The 18,572-nt window shown below is 43.3% G+C and overlaps 1 protein-coding gene across 1 annotated transcript in view; it reads right to left on the bottom strand.

The window, feature by feature from the left end:
• Window positions 1-18,572, bottom strand: part of gli3 (GLI family zinc finger 3) — a 132,347-nt gene that overhangs the window by 84,781 nt on the left and 28,994 nt on the right. Inside the window, exon 3 of the mRNA XM_033985981.2 lies at window positions 8,585-8,830. Within this exon, the coding sequence (XP_033841872.1) occupies window positions 8,585-8,830 (246 nt within the window). The remainder of the gene's footprint in view (window positions 1-8,584; window positions 8,831-18,572) is intronic.

Raw genomic sequence — 18,572 nt, 5'->3', positions numbered from 1 at the left:
GGAGGACTGGTCACTTGCTTGTCTCCATGGAGAATGGAGATGTTATTGCTGTTCCTGGAATATTACACAGTATAGCATTATGTTAATCAGGCTAACATACTTTCCATGACAGGTGTATTTATTGTGCAAAACCTAGACTTGCATTTTTAGAGTGAGTGGGGTTGCCCTCTTCACAGATCTGACCTGTAGCTTGGCCTTGTGGCAACATCTGCTTGTCACCATGGAGATAGATATATTACATGCCGTACTCTGGAACAATCCAAGCAAAGCAACAATATAAAGAAATAAGAAAGAAAAAAATAGGTAACCCTCCACCAGAAATGTTACATACTGAACCTTTAACTGTTTAACTTAGTCCAGCTTTGAGTCAATTTTTTCTATCGTCTCATTATTCAAAACACTTCTCCCTCTCCCTCCTTGCTGCATCCCAAAAACAAGGACAAACTTGTAATCCACTTATGGCACAGCTGTCAGTAGATTCCACCCCAAATAATCCTCAAAGACTTACAACCACGCCTAGGTACTATCAAGGGAAATGGGAGGAGTAACAAAAAGGGCCAAATGCACGAGGGAAGCTAACCCGAAATGAAGCAACAGACGCGGGAACTTGTGTCACAGTCATTTGGGCCTTTGTCGAGCAGGTGGTGCCGAGGGGGTTGAGCGAGCCTGGGCAGAGAGACAAAACCCAGGGTCCGTGAAAACCTTAAAAAGGATTAGCCCAGCTTTAATGAGACCTGGAAGTGTGGGCACCAAGGACGTAGAGAGCATGATTGAGTTGGGTCCCAGCGGTCCTCCAGGCCAGCAGCCCCGTGGCCCAGCAGCGTGTGCTCCTCATGGGCTACAGCTGCTCATGCCCACACTGAGGAGCTTCAAAGTGGTATGAGGAGGAAAGGCAGAGGCATGGCAGGTGGAGTGCATGGGTGAAGGGGTAGAATGTGGTAAAGAGGAAGAAGAGTAAATAGATGACATGGTGGTGCAGTGGTTATGACTATAGCCTTATAGCAAGAAGCTCCTGGATTTAATACCTAACGTGGATGAGGACTGCCTATGTGGAGTTTGCATATTCTCGCTATGAATTCGGAGGCCTCCCGTTCCCCCTACATACATGCACAGTGATAGTGGTTCTGGACTACCCTCCATTTAATGCATGTGATTTCATTGAGGCAAATAAAGTCCATACCACTTTGCCAATCCCCGATCTCATCTGATCTCAGAAGTTAAGCAGGGCTGGGTCTGGTTAATACTTGTATGACAAACCACTGGGAAGGTGCTGTGGTCACGCATCAGTAGCTCTAGCATACTATTGTTGAAAAAACTGGAAGAAAACTTCACCCACATTGCCTAATATGAATGTGATGTGTAGGCACAGATTGGTAGCCTCTCTTCTGTCAGTCTGCCCCAGTGCAGTAGTGGCTACGAATTGTGAAGCAACTTTGAGCACCTGGAAAAATGAATGCCTTATTGTAAGTAGCATTAGTAGTATAGTGCCAAAATGAAGCAGATTGTTTCATTTCAACTATGGCAGATGTCTAATTGGCAGGACAGTGTCATTCCAGTAATTTTGGATATTACAAAAACAGACAGCTCAAACAGGTGCAATCATGTGCTAATTGTACAATATCTATATCACATATGTTGATGTTATAGCACACACAGGGCGCACAATTATGATGTCATTCAAAGAGCTCTGTAGTAGCCCCGTGGCCCTCAACTGCCCGTTCCCTCTGAGCCACATCAAAGCGCCATGTCTAGGAGAACCCCGAGACAGGAGTGAGAAGGGGAGGGAATGAGGAGGGTGGGCATCGGGGTGGTGGGGGGTGCATGGATGGAGGAATCCCTTATCTACTCCTGAGAGGATGCTGCTCTGTGCTGTGAGATTGTCTGGAGCTGCCACCTGTCCCGGGCATCTTTGAAGGCAACATTAAAGCCTCTGATGGGTCTGACCTCCTCCAGCTCCATTCTTTCAAGTGTCTCTTCATTTTCTGCCTTGTTACCCTCACTTTATCCTTCTGCTCTGTCTTGCGAATGCCCTCCAACTCTCTCTGCTGCCATATCTATGCTAGCTAGAAACATTTTAACTATACTGTCTTCATCAAGTGTCCTCGGTGTAGAACAATGTATACTTGTGGCTCTCCAGAGACACAAGTAAGATATGGGTTGCTGGCTTAAAAGGATGGGGAAGCTTATCTGGCCCGCACTGCTAAAGGAATGCAAATGAATAAAGAGAAGAGGTGAGATCGGGAGACAACAAATATGCCATAGGGCAACAGGAGGAGGCTGTAGTGGATATTCAAGTGGAAGGCTATTGCTATTAAACTATGTATGTGGTGTTTTAATAGCATTATCGACTGTTCTAGAGATTAAAAAAACAAAAAAAAACTTGCGCAAACTAGACAAATGTGCATCTTTGTGGTTAAAACATGTCTAAAACTAAGTGTCTGCTGTGTTCAGATGCCTCTGCAATTTCCAGTAGTTGGTGACATCACAAAAGACTGCCCTGATTCCAAGCACTTGGCTGCAGGGGTATAGTTTAAAGTGTACCTGTTAGACCAATTGCACAGTTCCTTATACCAATAGACGGTGCCCTTCCACCCCCCTCCCTTTCTTCTTTAGTCCTCCAGGTACTGCCCAGTTTAGCAGCTTTATTTGAAATGTGGTTGTGGGCGGAGTTTAGATGTTTAGCCCCACTTTAAGAAACCATTTGAAAATGTCCACATGATAAATTCTTTTATAGTCTGTCTTGCTGGTTCCACTGTTAGGGCTGTGTTACCATTGAATTTGACAAGGCTCAGCAAAGCCTTATTTTAATCAAAACAATGCCATTGTTTTAGCCCAGTGAATTGCCTGATTAAAAAGAATGCATTTCAAAGGCGGTAAAATGCTCAGACAGATGTTGCTGCGATGATACCAAGAAACGCTGAGTATTTGAGCATCTTAAGTTCTTCTTAATTCCTCTTTAGCCTGTTCACATTTAATCTTGTCATTGTTCACACGAGTTGCCATTTTTGGAGATATCCCGCTCACACGCACCGGCTTTGCGTTAAACGGAGCACCGCGTGACCTCAAGACAAGTGGATATTCGAAGCACTTAAAACTCTGCTTAACCCCCTTTAAATCATCCAGCAAGTACATGTGAGAATATGGCCTATCTTACAGCATGAGAAGTCTCTAATAAGCTATATAAAAGAGGATGATCTGATTATCCCTGGTGCAGTGGACCAGGGGGCCACAGCAGAGCATGGCCCGTGTTGTTCTTTCTTGATGAAAGGGTTGGATGGAAGGGGTCCCTCTGCATAGCCTGCAGTGTGCCTCAGGCTTCTCTCACTTCTCACAATGCTGGGGGACTATAGCGTGCCACCGTGCTCAAAAGCCAATATTGAAACAATCACAAAGGCAAACACTTGGAAACAGGCACGTGTCCCTCTCACCGCAGGCACAGCTCTTTGGGGATGTGTGTTTAAACAGATCCCCAGCCAGTGTTCAGTAAGTTTGAAGTGTAAAAAGTGCAACACAACTTAGTAAAGCATTGTTACAGTGCTATGCCTGGGTTGGCCCTACAAAACGCATTAAAAAGTTAACAGTTAGTTTTCTTTTTGTGCTGACCCTGGTGACTGCTCTCCAGAGCATGGACAAGGTTAACAATGAGGGCTCAGTCTTTGTACATTTTTAAATGTTTTTGTTTGTTTTTTTGATAATTATAGCATTATAGTATTTGAGTGTATTGCATGTACAGGTTTTTATCAACAACTGTAGCGTACTTGATTTACATTTTAGTTAAGAAAGGTTCTTAAAGGAGTCACATTTTTGAGCTTTAACCATGTTACAAGGATGTTCCCGGATCTTTAGTTTACTCAAAGTTGAGTCATCCTGCATCCTGCATCCAGCTTGAGTACTCAGAAATATTCACCATGGTGATCTACTTAAATGTTCTAGTTGCTCAGTAACTAGAAAATAAATATTTGTAACTTACTTGTTCAACTGTATTACTTAGCTTGCAGCTTTTCCTGACCTATACGTGAAAGTCCATATGAATCGAATGAGCAGGCACTGTAATTAAGTGTAGAGGGCCTGGGGTCATTGTTGTGTGGATCACGTTCTCTTTGGTGACAGCTAGCTCATTCACTTCAGTGGTCAGCTGCATTTTGATATTAAGGCAGACAGACTGACGCCAGGGCTACGGCCGAGTAGACCTGAGATCAGCCCGCCTCGGCACTTTGGAGTTTTAACCCTGAGCCGGCCCCCACACTCCCCTTCAGCGCAGGGCCACTCTCATCCAGGCTGCAATCACCTCTGGCCAGGCTCAGAGCGGAGGTTTATGGTGATACATGTGAGGGAATCCTTGACCGACATACGCGTACCTCCACTGCCTCTAGCTTAGAGGACTTGGTTTCTAAGATCAGGCAAGGACAGAGGGGCTTTGCTCTTAGGATTAGGCCTTGCCAGTGAGACCAGGGAAAGGTTTTTTAAAATGAGGGAGACAGAAGACTTGAGGACCAATGGGGTACAAGCCAAAGACACTCAAAGTCAAAGTCTGCAAAAAACTGGTCTTTCACAAGATGTTTTATGTTTTGCAAAGAAGTGTTTATAAACTGACAATAAGAAACATCCCCCTGGAGAAAGCCACTCGTCGCCTGCAAGAAAGCTCAAGACTTCTGTAGGACTGCTGACCGCCTAATCGTGACACAATGCAAACAGATGTTGTTGCCGCGCATCCCATTCACTCTTCACACAATTAAAATCTTAAAACAGACTCCCGCCTCATTAATCCTGCCAATCCTTTCTTCGCACTAAATCTCCATGTATTAGTGTTGTGGTAAGAAGGATGTGGACTCTTATCCCGTGTTTGCCCAAGAAAAGCAGCTAACACTCAGGCATCACCACGATTAGCTAATGCTAACAAAAGGGGCAATGTTTCCTCAGTGCCTCTTGTATGCTGCACTGAAGTGGGTGTAAAAACCAGAGTAAACAGTCTCAGATTGTGGACGTTCGCTGAGTGGGAGAGCAGCAGTCTGGGTGAATGGTAGAGATTTAGTGAGTGCACAGACCCCTAACGATAAAGCCCCTTTTGGATCTTTGTGTTCCTCAACTCCCACGCCTCCCAGGGTTTTGCCGCCGTGCTAACGACCGTTGTCCAGGTGTGGGGAGGCTGCAGGTGCCACCACATTTAGCCACATTAAGCACTGACACACAGTGGTGTAAGAGTAATCGGATTTACCTGGTCTCTGCTGCGCTGCATGGTGCACAGTGCTAGCACAGCACAAAGACTTAGGGCCCCTCTCCATCACAAACACACACGTACACACACATGTACACACAAGTACACACCTGGGATACATTAAAGAGGTGACAAAACCCTAACAGACCCAGATGCCACTGGCTTTTACACCTCGAGGAGCGCCACGGGCAGATGCTACAGGCCCCAGGTTCAAAGCAGAGGAACAGGAAGAAGAATGGGTCTGAAGTGGTAGGAAGGAGGGACACTTTCGCCCCACTGACCCACAGAATGCACAAGTCTACTTCTATCAGACAGAGTGGCCCCTCTGCCACCTGAGGCCTCAGGGAAGTGCTATATGTAACAGTGCACAATATCAAAGGATTGGAAGACATTACAGATATTTAATGTTTCATAAAGTTACTGTGGTTGAAGGACAGTAACAAAACAAGTTACATAGCTATATAGTACTTACATAAAGCAGAAAGGCTGGCTTGACAAGACTATTGTGCTTTTATTGACGCACAATTTTACTTTCATTATTATAAGGACTTAAATGTTTCATTCAAGCCAAAGCCTAATTCTACTTTGTTAGCCTTTTGCTGGAACCAAGTTTAAAAAGATGTATCTGGATATACTACTCATACGATGTCTACTTAAATCATGCTAAATTATAGACTATCTCAGGGGTAGGAAGTCCACTCTAGCTGCTCTTTCCCAGCATGCTGCTCTGTGCTAACTCTCCTCTTCCTTCCGTGATTGCGGTCTTCCAGCCTCTCGAGTCTCATTGCACAAAGAAAGCCTCTTAAAGCTCCGCGGCCCTTTTTGACTTCTCCCGCTGCCTTTGAACTCTCCATTTCAGCCTGTGATTTTTCCACATGACCCTAAGCCTCTCTGTGACCCCCCTCTCCCCTCCTCCCCCCAGCACAGCACCCCCAGCAGGCTTCAGTGACTTGGAACCTCCAGCACCCCTTCGCACATGCCTCGCGCACACACACAAAATCAGAAGTGGCAGTGTTGCTGAGTTAGGTCAGGATGTAATTGGCAGTAATGTTTTGCCCTCCAGGGTCCTATGTCCGCGGCACCCATGTCTTGCTTTTAAGTAACCTTTTTCCTCGGGAGGCACCCTTGTAACTGTTAGGCACCCAAGCACCAAAGTAACTAATGAAGTGCCTGGATAAATAGAGTTACAGTAAAAAAAAAATTGGAGGTCTGGGTCCACTGGAGTTTTCATTACTGCAGTTGGATTAAGATCACTCTGTCCAACTCCGTCCAGCACCAATTCAGAGCCAATTTAGCCAAACTAAACAAGCCATCACATCAAATCCTTGTCTCCGGGCTAAGTCCTGGCTATAGTCGCTGCCGAATTAACCTCCCTAATCAGCTTCTAACTCCACCATCATTTATCTCCTGTTCTTTTCTTTTCAACAGGCAATTCTGACCAACTACCACCACCGACTATCTCACCCCCCAAATAATCTTGCTCGGAGCTGTTCGCCAGGGCCAATCTCCGGAGCATCATCCATTAGTTTCTGGTTCTCTCACGCAGCCTGCAGGTCCCAGAGAGAGACAGAGAACCAGTGTTAGAGGGTGGTGGGGTTGGACTCTCCGCTGCTGCTGCTGCATTGGGGGCTTTGAAGTGAGCGTTGATGAGAGAAAGTGGAGTACTGCGTTCAGACAGGCCCCTAATGAGGGAATTAAGGAGCTACGCCGGGCCTGTTCCCCACATACTAAACTTCCCAGGCAAAACAAGACTAGTGTGTGTTTTGAGTGAATGTGTACTTATTAGTTTATGGGCAGGTAAATGTGTTGGTACTGCAGTTTCGGTTCATATGGTAATTGTTAGTGATTGTTGCATTTGCAGAATTGGTTTACCATTAGTGTTAGAAATCTGGAAGATTGAGATATCTTGTAACTTTCATTTGTAGTTTTGTTAGACTAGAAAATATCATTAGTGCAAAACAATTAGTTCTAAAAAGTTGCAGGTTGCAGAAAATTGCACAAGGTCTGTGAGGGTGGTCAAAGAAACAAAGACAAACAATATAAAAAAGGTTTTTGTGACTAACCAAATTTACAATTTAGTATTTCATTGTCGCTTCAGTTCATTTTGACATTATACTGGTAAATTATTATTATATTTTTTTTTATTAAAACGCAAAACTAAATGTGCATGACTATTTGAAGCCAGGATACTCTGACAGCAGCCATTACCCCAAAATATTATAGCATTTTTTCCCCTGTATTTTAATGGCAACATGCATTTAAAGGTGCACTATGTAACTTTTCTGGTTTTCCACCACCTGTTTCCTCCAAGATGATGTTATTGAAGGAGCTCCACCAGGCCAAGTCAGGTTAGACCTGTGATGAGGTGACCCCACTCACTGTAAGAATGCATGTTTTTAAGTAATGAAAACCTGTAATGGGAAAAATGCAAGATACCGTAAATTTCGGACTATAAGGCGCAACTTTTTTTCCACACTTTGATCCCTGCGCCTTATACAACGGTGCGGCTAATTTATGGATTTTTACTGGCTAACGGCCACCGGGGGGACACTCTCTACCAGTAAATGCAAAAGTGAAACAGACGTGGGGAAAGATTATGTGCTGAAGAATACATTATTTTTGATTTTGATTGATTTTTGCGCATCATGCACACACCCTCATCATGGAAAACACACAAAGAAATGCATATGATGCAGCCTTTAAGTTAAAGGCAATGGATCTGGCATCAAAGAAGGAAATAGTCACTGCACGTAAATTTGGTATTAAAGAAGGAAACAGAGCCACTGCACGTACGCTTGGCATTAAGCAATCAATGGTGCAATGTTGGAGGGAAGAACTTAGTCAATGTAAAAAGATGATAAAAGCTTTCAGAAGAAATAAAAAACAGATGGCCCGTGTCGTTTTATTTTCTAAACATGCAGGTATGTTCATCCCATGTTACTGTTGGTGCTATGTTGGTGCTATGTTGATGTCATGTTGATGCTGTTTTATTTTCTAAACATGCAGCATGTTCATCCCATGTTGATGATGTGTTGGTGCTGTACTACTGATTTTCAAACAGTTTAAAAATTAAAACAAAAAAAAACCTTCCGTGTAAATATCTCATGTTACAACATGAAAACCTGCAGCTTATATTCAGGTGCAGCTTATATATGTACAAAATGGATTTTCAAATTTAGCTGGTGCTTATACTCAGGTGCACTCTATAGTCTGAAATTTACGGTAGATAACTTGCCATAATGCCATACTGTGGAACATTCCTGGCAAAGCAATAACAATACAGATGAGAAAATGGCAAACTCCTCATCAGAAAAGTTACATAGTGCACCTTTAATGAATTAGTCCACATGTTAAGAATATAGTACTTACAATAGTGTGTGTCCAAGTAGCCATTTCGGGGGTCCATGGCGAACAGGGTGCCCCGGTATGGCAGCGCATGTTCGGGCAGGTGGGGCAGGGCACTGTGCAGCTCCTTCTTCAGCTGAGAAGGACGCTCTTCTGTGGATGTGGAGGGCTCTTCGGTCACACTCCGGTCAGGGGCACCTGTTGTAGGAGCCTCGGAGCTGATGGCGTTCCTCCTCTCACGATGGTAAGGTGGGCCTGAACTCTCATCCTCTGCAGATAGAAAAAAACAGGACAAACTTGAACAAAGTACATCAAGTAGGGCAGTTTGTCTAGAGTAGAAAAAGGAGGTAAGATTTGTACAGCTGTAACCCATTGGGCATAACAGGTAGTTTTTCCAGTCAGTGAACCATATATGGAGTTCAGAGGCAAACGGTGTGAAAAGACAAACGGCCTACCTTCTACTTTTAACATTTTTGTTAAAAGTACCATGTTATAAAAATGAATTTCTAAAGGTATGCTAAGCAAAACTATGGATATAACGTGTCCTCCTCTAAAATGATGGATCAGTGCTCAAAGATAAAAGGAAAGAAAATACTAAAGATATGCAATTTATTTTAAAGTATATTCAACTTCAAATGAGCTTTGAAGTAAAAAGTACAAGTATTTTGTATGGATGCAACGGTCCAATACTGGTATTGGATATTGGTGCCGATATAAAAAAAACTTTGAACAAATTGAGAGTATTATCATGTTATGTATAGTTAGAGTAATTGTACTCATCATTTGCATGTTGATACATGCAATGGAGAGCACAACAAAATGTAGTTATATTAAAACAGAAAAAGTACTTTAAACTAATTCATAAAAGTAAAGGAGCAGAAAGCAAAGCAAATCTAAAGTAAAAGTACTCATTGGAAACGTTACAACTAAAATACATACAAATTGTACATACATTAATAAAGTGATTGTACTTAATTGCTTTGCACAACTCCCCCTGTTCTGCTGCTGTCACATAAAATCTCTTATTCTGTTTGCGAGCTAATTTAGGACTTGACTGTGGCATGCTGAGAAAAGGAATAAATGTGGTGTCGAGTTCAAGGGCTAAGCTCTAAAACGCAGCCCTAACCTTTGTCCTTTGACCTGACCTTCCACCTGACATGTATGGAGGTCGAAAAGCTTTGTGGCATTGTAATAGGTCTATCCTACTAAAGCGACAAGGGGTGTATGGGCTAAGCTATGCAATAAGATACAAGTTACTGGAGAGCCTCAGGTTAGTGGAACTTAAGAGCTTTACATGTTGTGATTTCAGTATGTGATTGCACAAAAAAAGCTGACCACTACTGCTGATATGAAATTTTCAAAACATATTTATTACATTTAAAACAAACAAATGTATAGAAATGGTCAAAATGTTTTACAGAATTTACAGTGAAAAACATAAAAAAGTCGGATATCTTTTTTGGAATATTGTGATTACATTTAAGTGACATACAGTGTTTCTTAAATTCTTGTGATTTTTCTTAAAAAAAAAAAAAGTACACTAAATTGCTAAATTAGTAACCCTGACAATCCTCATTATTTCAAAAACATAATACCATAATGATCCTATCTAACTGCTTCCTTGGTTTGTCAGTGGTACACACCTCATTACAATAGCTTGTATTAATTAGCCATTTTCTGAAATTTGTATTTTTTTATATTGAGTTACTGGGTTCCAAAATGTCTCCTGAAATACATGGCAAATACTACGACCTTGGCACAAGAGTACCAGCCTGCAAGCCCCCCTTATTGGGCATGGATATAGCAAACTACCCAATTTGAAAACAATCTCAAGTACCTGCTATAGTTCTGGATCACTTCAGACAACAAGAGGTGCTAAGCTAAAGAACTGCTATAGGAGCATGACACTAAAAGCCCATAGGCCCCATGTTCATTCTCCTCGCTCTCCCACTCCCATTACCTGCCTCTGGCCTCGTCTCGTCCCTGCACAGCCCTGGCACCGGATCCAAAGATTTTTCTAATGCGGAACTGACAACCACAGAAGCTCCCATCCGCGGAAAATGACAGCGTCAGTTATGATATAAGTATTTAATCCCATACTGCACAGCCCGTGATCTTATTAAGGGAATAATGGCACTTATGCGGTTAAAGCTGGATTAATAGGTCTGCTCGTGCAAAGCTCAATATTAACATAAAGGGATTTTGGAATGGCTTTCCTGACAAGGATGGAAACATGCTATGACTGTAAACTAGCATTGGATAGCTGTGTATTGGAATGCTTGCACTGTGTAGCATATCTAGCATTACATTTGTAAAGAAGCTACTTATTTATGAGCACTTTTTCTTATTTTCTATGTACGAGATATTTGATGTTTTATAAATGGACTTGATGCTACAGCACGAGATGTTAAAGTAAAATAAAATAAAATAAAACGTCTGCTTCCAAAACCTCCATAAAAGACTACCCAGGAGGTTAACATTCTGATCCAATTTATATTTTACTTTCCCCTTTCTTCTTTCTCTTGAATTGTCTTCATCACTTGTTTTTTCCCCCTTGACTCCCAGATGCCCTACCTCAAAGGGAAGTCAAGCGACTAATAGCTCAATCACAGCGGTGTCATGGGTGCACTATCCCCCACCAGTGACCACAGGGGGGTTCATCATGGTACAATCTCCCACATTAGGGGCTTTATTAGAGAGCCCTACACCCCTAAGTGGTTAAAAAAACACCACTGAAGGGGTCAAGTCGTCTCAGTCTAGTCTCTCTGGATCTCTCTGGATCATCTCTAATAACTATACTGGAAATAGACTTTAAGACCTAAATCCAGCTTTTAGTTACCACACCAATATAGTTTATGCAGCATATCGATGCATAAATATGACATAGCAAACTAACTGATTAACTGCATTTGTCAATAGTTATATTATATATCTAGTGACTGATCATTCAACCTATTTCTCAATCAATGATATCAAATTTCTTTTACCCATTTCTATATGATTTTAAATTCTTCTGATAAGATGAATTGAAACCATTTCTGTGAGAAAAAATCTAAAATGTAAATTTTCTTATTGATAATTGTATTATATCATTTAGCTTGTCTAATGCTTAAATGTGAGTTCCAAACGAGCTATACATTATGCTACTCTGCTGTGAAGTATTAGCAGTACAGTGTTTAAATGTTAAGTGTTTAGAGTGAATATGTTTCGCCACTCATCAAGTACTTTCTACAGTTCTGAACCTCCTTTTGCCATGAAACTAACCTAGACAACTGAGGAATTACACAGTAGCAGCAGTAGTTTTCCTAATATGACTTGAAGAAGTACGGACCTCTACAATATGATAATGTGGCCTGCCATTTTGGGTCTAATGGATGTGAATTACTGAATTATTTGGTACTATGTTTGACTCGCTTGCTTATCTTTTTCCTATTGGCCTTGCTATTCACTCACTTTGGGAAACGAGCTACAAGTGGGATAGTGATGGAAACTGAACTTTGTTATGTTTACACCTGTCAGGCATCTGTCAAAAGTGGCTAATAAAGACTGGAAAGTAAACACATTCAACTTTAAAAAGTCGGACAGCGCAACACCTCTCCACGTCTGACTGTCCACCCAACAGACCTGCTCCCGTTAGCCCGGCCTTATTTTTCATTCCTCTTTTATTTCCCCCTCTTTTCCCATGGTTGTTGCATCTAGTCCTCTACCAGTTAGCTGTTCTATTCAGCGCAACACAAAAGCAGCCGGCCAGTTCTCTGCGGACCGGAGGAAAGCAGGCCTCTCAAAAAAAAAAAAAAAAGAAAAAAGAACTATCCCACTCCCTCACTCTCTCTATGGTGATTGAATTTCTTAACATCTTTTCAAAAAGCGCTTAAATGCCTAGAGGCGAGAGGAAGAAACAACCTAATGGTGGATGGGGAGCACTGAACAAATTTCAGAGCCCTTTCCTGCTCGCGTTTGAGGTTGAAAGCAAGCTCTTGCCTTTCAACGTTCAAAGTCCTCCTTCCTCCTGCAGTGTCACAGAAGGATTTGAAAAGAAGGTAATTGTGCTCACTGCCATCCTGATCAGAGCGCGCGCCCCGGCTCTTGTATTTCAGGAGCTTTCTCTGCCACTATAATGGTACCTGGTGCTCCGTCCCCGCATTCTTCCTCTCTTGCTCTCTCCTCTACAACCCACACTCGTTTTCTATCCTCCTTTCACCCCCAGCGAGCCCCTCATTAAATGCTAAAGCCCACTTTTCTCCCCCTTTTCGTCTATTGTAAAACTGCTCCGAATACCTTCAGAGAAAACTCAAGCATGGCCTTTAATAGAGTGCCATAAAGGGGGGGTGCGGATGCAATGACAAAATGAAATTCAAAGGAGATAATGAGAGATGGAGTAGGGCCAATTCCTTATGGCGCCAAGACAAGAGGGTCTGAAGTTAAGAGTGCCCAGCCAATTCAACGCCAGACAAGTGAAACAAAAGCGGGTTATCTTTGAAGGTAGTTGTTGAGGACCAGAAAAGAGATCGCTGTTTGTCGAATATGTCCTTGACTCCCAAAACAGTGATTTGCCCCCGGGTTAGAACATGTAAGGCGCACAAAGAACTATTGCCCGTTGTAAATCCGTAAAGGCCAGAACATCACAGTTGTTGTTGCTGCCATACCTCTGAGCGAAAGCTGCAATCCACCTTCGAACTTCTCAAACAATGGGTGGCACAAACAGGTTTTGGCTAGCAACAGAACATGGCAAAGTATATACGATCAACACTCCTTCAAAGCGTCTCTCCTCCTGTGCAATAATCTCGTGCTCCTTTTTTCTTTCTCTTGCAAATCAACTCCCGGGAAAGACTCAAGTCTCCCCAATTAACAATGAGAGGGGGATGAAAAATTCCAGCGGCTGGCTAGGGTTTAATAAGAGCACCTCTCCAAGCGGCTTAGGCTTACCTGATTCACTGGCCCTGGCATTGGCGCAATAGACACGGGGAATGATTCACGATTAGTGCAGGGCTGAAAGAAAGACCGCTCAGAGTCTGCCGAACCCAACACAACAGGAGCAGGAGAGATTAGCCCAATTGTGTGAGGTACTTTTTCTGATAAACGTCTTGGCTGATTAGCTTGATGACACAAGAATCAGGGGGCTTTTTTAGAGCATAGGTTCTTGTAAATAAAGGTTACATGGTCTTAACAAAAGTTCATGTATGACAACCAAGAAAAAAATACTTTGTAACAGGTAACAGTGTGAGGATTTCTGCATTTGGGTCTTGTTTGTATCATGAAGTATGACTTATAAATTCATGACGAATGCAAAAAGCTGGAGAAAAATTTAAATCTTAACTTTGTTAGAGTTTGACATTCAAGTTTGTATATGCTAAACTGGCTATTGTAATCATTAGTAGATGATTGATGTTTGGCTAAATTGCAGGGAAGCAATGGCAGGTCAGGATGTTCTCTCTTGGTTAGATGCCTTTTGTCAGGCATTGATTTCCCACTACGTGCCGCCAAATGCCCTCTTCAATAATCATCTAAGCTAATTCGACGACTCCCACATCTCAATTTGCCTGTTAGCAGCCCACAGCTCAGCCCCTCAGCTTTCTGCCTCAGTCCCAGCTCCTTCTCACTGCCGCCGGGGGTCCACCCGGGATGCACCCAGAGCTCTGCATCTCGTAGTCCCAGCCTGAGAGGCCCCAGGGCTGGGGAGGGGCAAATCAAAGCCTTGCACGGCTCCTTCCTTCTTCCCTGTACTCACCTCAAATCAGCCTCACAGCAGGGTTGTGTCATGCCAAGCCTCCGCATGCCCCCGGCCGCCCCTTCTTACTCACCCATTAGGGGTACAGGCCCACCGTAGAGTGGTCGAAACCCCACTACCCTTCATCAGGGCCACATTGTGAGGAGGAATGAGAAGTGAGCGAAAAGCGAGCTGAAAGCACTGACTCTGAAATGCACACTGATGCGTTTTGACCATGGATAGTCGTACTTTTGAGGCCTTTCACTGAAAGGGCACCTTGGCCTGCATTCTTTGGAGACTCAGTCAAGAAACGCATTTGATCAGTGCTTCAAAGACGGGAAAATGCCATTTAGCACTCTGAATGGCTTACAGACTGAATAAGTATTGCTTTACATGCCAACTATGATCAGCCATAACCTGGTAGTCATTTGAACTGAACTTTGTAACAATATAGAGTGATTGCATGCTAGTGCACAATTAGAACCGGTTGGGATAGTGGTCTTTTAGGGTGGATGTAGGCACACTGCCCACCAGTCCAGAGCAGGCCAGATTTCCGCTGGGCCTCAGAGTGACACCAGAGTGATCCCGACCAAGTCTGTGGCACTTAGATTAGAGTGTGGTCGCCAAGAGAAATGAATATGAAGCCAAAACAAAGACACACAGAGCCAAAAGTTTGGACAAAATAGAATAAATGAAGCTGCAGTGCTACTGTAGTGCTTTCCCACCTTAAAATAGACAAACTTCTACAAACCTCCTGAATGAGAACTAAAAAAAAAGTTATATGAATGATGATTCTTTATGGCTCTGTGGAAACATGTCTGAAATACATGGACCGCTAGAGCACAGAGTCATTTATTAAAACAATAACTCATTATTCAACAAGATCTGAATAATTAGGTACTTAAAACACCTGCCCGCCATCTTGCAGAGGGAAGGAATTGGCATCCTACGCCCCATTTAAAAGCATGTTAACTCCTATCTGTGGCAAGCAGGCTAATTTAACTTTTGACATTTGATATCTAAGGAATGAGAGGGATCAGCCATTTAGCTGGAACAGGATTACTCTCCAACAGCCCTCCTCCATATCCCTCCTCCCCAAACCCTCTTCAGTCGGCCCAGATTCATTAATTTTCCTGCTGCTAAGCACTTTATCAATGACTAGTGAATGCTAGAGTCAGAAGTGGACTCTCCCAGTCTTCCCCTATCATGTGGGTGATTAGGCATGAGATGAACAAGTTCACATTAGTTCTATACCTGCTCCTCTGGTAAACAGAGTCTGCATCAAAGTTTACTACTCCGTGCAAGTCAATTAAACTTTGCAAAGATTTCCATTTTAGGAAAGCATGTTTCGTCAACAATAGCTTAAACACTTCTTCGAGCAACCAGTGACATGGTACAGTGGTATATGGCTATGGTAGTAAAGGCCAAAGAAGTTTATACAATAATATTACATCATATTATAATGAAATATCAAAATGAGCAATTTCTGGTTAAACACTGTGGTTATAGTCTTGTTCATTGTAGATCATTATGCACAGCACTAGCTTGGCGTAAAATGCCTTTGCCTGTATTATTTTAAAAGCTTCAGTGAACACAATGAAGCACTTTGACATGTTGCAGTTAGAAGTAATAGCTAATTCATATCCATACCCCCCCCCCCCCGTTCTAACCGGAGCCCTCTGTTGAATGTCTACATTACGGGCTGCATGAGGGGCTACACCAGTGTGACGGATCTGGGTTAAAGAACAGTGCGGACGGCCCTTTGAAGTGCAGCTGGTAATGCTTTCTGCTTTGACCCATCACAATCAGACATGAGGCCTCTTTAACACAAACCATGACAATCGGAATTCCAAACCACTAGCCAAATGCCATAAAATAACAGCTCACGTGATTTTCAATTCCACTGGGCTCCCACAATTCCAAATGCATTCATATTTGACATATTCACTACTAAGAAAAACATTAGCAAAATTCTGTTCAGGTTTCCCCGATTATTGGGTTAGATTGTCAAATAAGATTACCCTATCAACCTACAACATGCAGAATATGCTAATCCCCAAGTTGGGTGCTCCTGGCCACAAACTGCAGCACTGTTGGTAGTTTGAGTCACACGCAAAAAACTAATTTTCCTACACAGACAATATAATAAATCTTCAGGTTAGGTTTTTAAAGTTATACTGTGAAACTTTTCTCATGGTGGTACACTATGGCATATCTACCATTTGTTCAGCATTTATATGTATACCTCTCTTAGAGATGTGACCAGATCTTGTGCTACTATCCATCCATTTAACCGGAGTCACGAGGGCAGCAGTCTAAGTAGGGACTCCCAGACCTCCCTCACCCCAGACACGTCTTCTAGCTCCTCCGGTGGAACACCAAGACGTTCCTAGGCCAGCTGAGAGACATAGTCCCTCCAGCGTGTCCTAGGTCTTCCCCAGGGCCTCTTCCCAGTGGGATATGCCTGGAACCCATCCCTAGGGAGGCATCCGAGGGGCATCTGGAACAGATGTACTTGTATCTGCGATCCTGTCCTTTCGGTCATTACCCAGAGCTCATGACCATAGGTGAGGGTAGGAACGTAGACTGACCTGTAAATCAAGAGTTTTGCCTTTTGACTCAGCTCCTTCTTAACCACAACAGTCCGAAACAGCATCCGCATCACTCCAGACACTGCACCAATCTGGCTGTCAATCTTGCACTCCATTCTTTCCTCACTCGTGAACAAGACCCTGAACTCCCCCACTTGAGGCAAGGACTCACCACCCACCTGGAGAGGGCAAGCCACCTTTTTCCGGTCAAGCACCATGGCCTCAGATTTGGAGGAGCTGATTCTCAACATCATCTGCAAACAGCAGAGATGACATCCTGTGGTTCCTGAACTAGACCCTCTCTGGCCCCTGGCTGCACCTAGATACAATGAACAGAACCAGTGACAAAGGGCAGCCCTGGCAGAGTCCAACATGTACCGGGAACAGGTTTGACTTACTGCCGGCAATGCAAACACAGCTCCTGCTCCGGTCATACAGGGACCAAACAGCCCTTAGCAAAGGGCCCCGGATCCCATACTCCCGGAGCACCCCCCCAAATGACACCACGAGGGACACGGTTGAATGCCTTCTCCAGATCCACAAAACAGAGGTGGACTGGTTGGGCAAACTCCCACGAACCCTTGAGGACTCAATGGAGAGAATTGAACTGGTCCAGTGTTCCACGACTCGGACAAAAACTACATTCCTCCTCCTGAATCTGAGGTTCGATTATTGGTTGGATTCTCCCCTCCAGTACCCTGGAATAGACGTTACCAGGAAGGCTGAGGAGTGTGATTCCCCTGCAATTGGAACACACCCTCCAGTCCCCCTTCTTAAACAGAGGGACCATCATCTTGTGCTACAATAACCAAAATTTCCACAAAATTGTTCACAGAAGAGAAAAATTATCTTTGACATTTTTTTTTGTTTACATTTGGATTGGACAAAAGGGGTTAAGTTGAACTCGACCGCACAACTGATTTGTATAAACTGTCACAATCTTGTCTTGTCTTGTTCTCATAGACCCAATCTCATGTCTCATCTTGTGGAAACTCTGTCTTTTTCACCACTAGTGACTCCTGCTTCTGTCCATGGAGATAGATGTGTTTAATGCCATACTGTGGAACATTACATGGAAAGCAATAACATCTCCATGGAGACAAGTAGGCAAAAAAATTACAAATAATAATCTATCTTCACAACTACAGGTGACGTTGCTGTGACTGACTTCTTAATGGCTGGGAGTGTCAGCTTGATGAACACGCTCTAATCTAGTCCCTGCTCTCCCAAAATGCAGGTGAAAGGCAGAGCCCCTCATTACAGTGGCTGTGGCAGGCAGGGAAAGCCCTTCAGATTACAGGATCCTCCGTGTTGGCCAAACAGACTTAAGCGCTGTCTGCTGGAAGGGGCTAGAGGCTGGAGATGACAGGGGGATGTGATTAGATAAGTGGCTCTCAAGTGGCAGGAGGAAAAGTTGAATGATCAGATGCTATAGGCAGTATTTGTAATGCGCATAGACCCATGAGGAGCTAATTGAGTCTTTACTGCAGGTGGTCTGGGCTTTTTCTTCGCAAGGACTGCCGAGTGAGAGGAATTTGGCAGATTTCCAGAACGTGGATTAGTATTATAGCAATAATAAAAATCTGTCGTCAACATTACAAACTTTCTAAATAACTTCAGCACTTATTGTACTTGCAGGTCTTCTCTGTAACAGAGCAGTACATGCCAAAATGTGATCATGATTTCAAAATTGAGGATTCTTTATATTAAAAAA

The sequence above is a fragment of the Periophthalmus magnuspinnatus genome, chromosome 20, assembly GCF_009829125.3.
Source record: "Periophthalmus magnuspinnatus isolate fPerMag1 chromosome 20, fPerMag1.2.pri, whole genome shotgun sequence".
Lineage (NCBI taxonomy): Eukaryota > Metazoa > Chordata > Actinopteri > Gobiiformes > Gobiidae > Periophthalmus > Periophthalmus magnuspinnatus.
The sequence above is the reverse complement of the archived record's forward strand: the minus strand, read 5'-3'. Positions and strand labels throughout refer to the sequence as shown.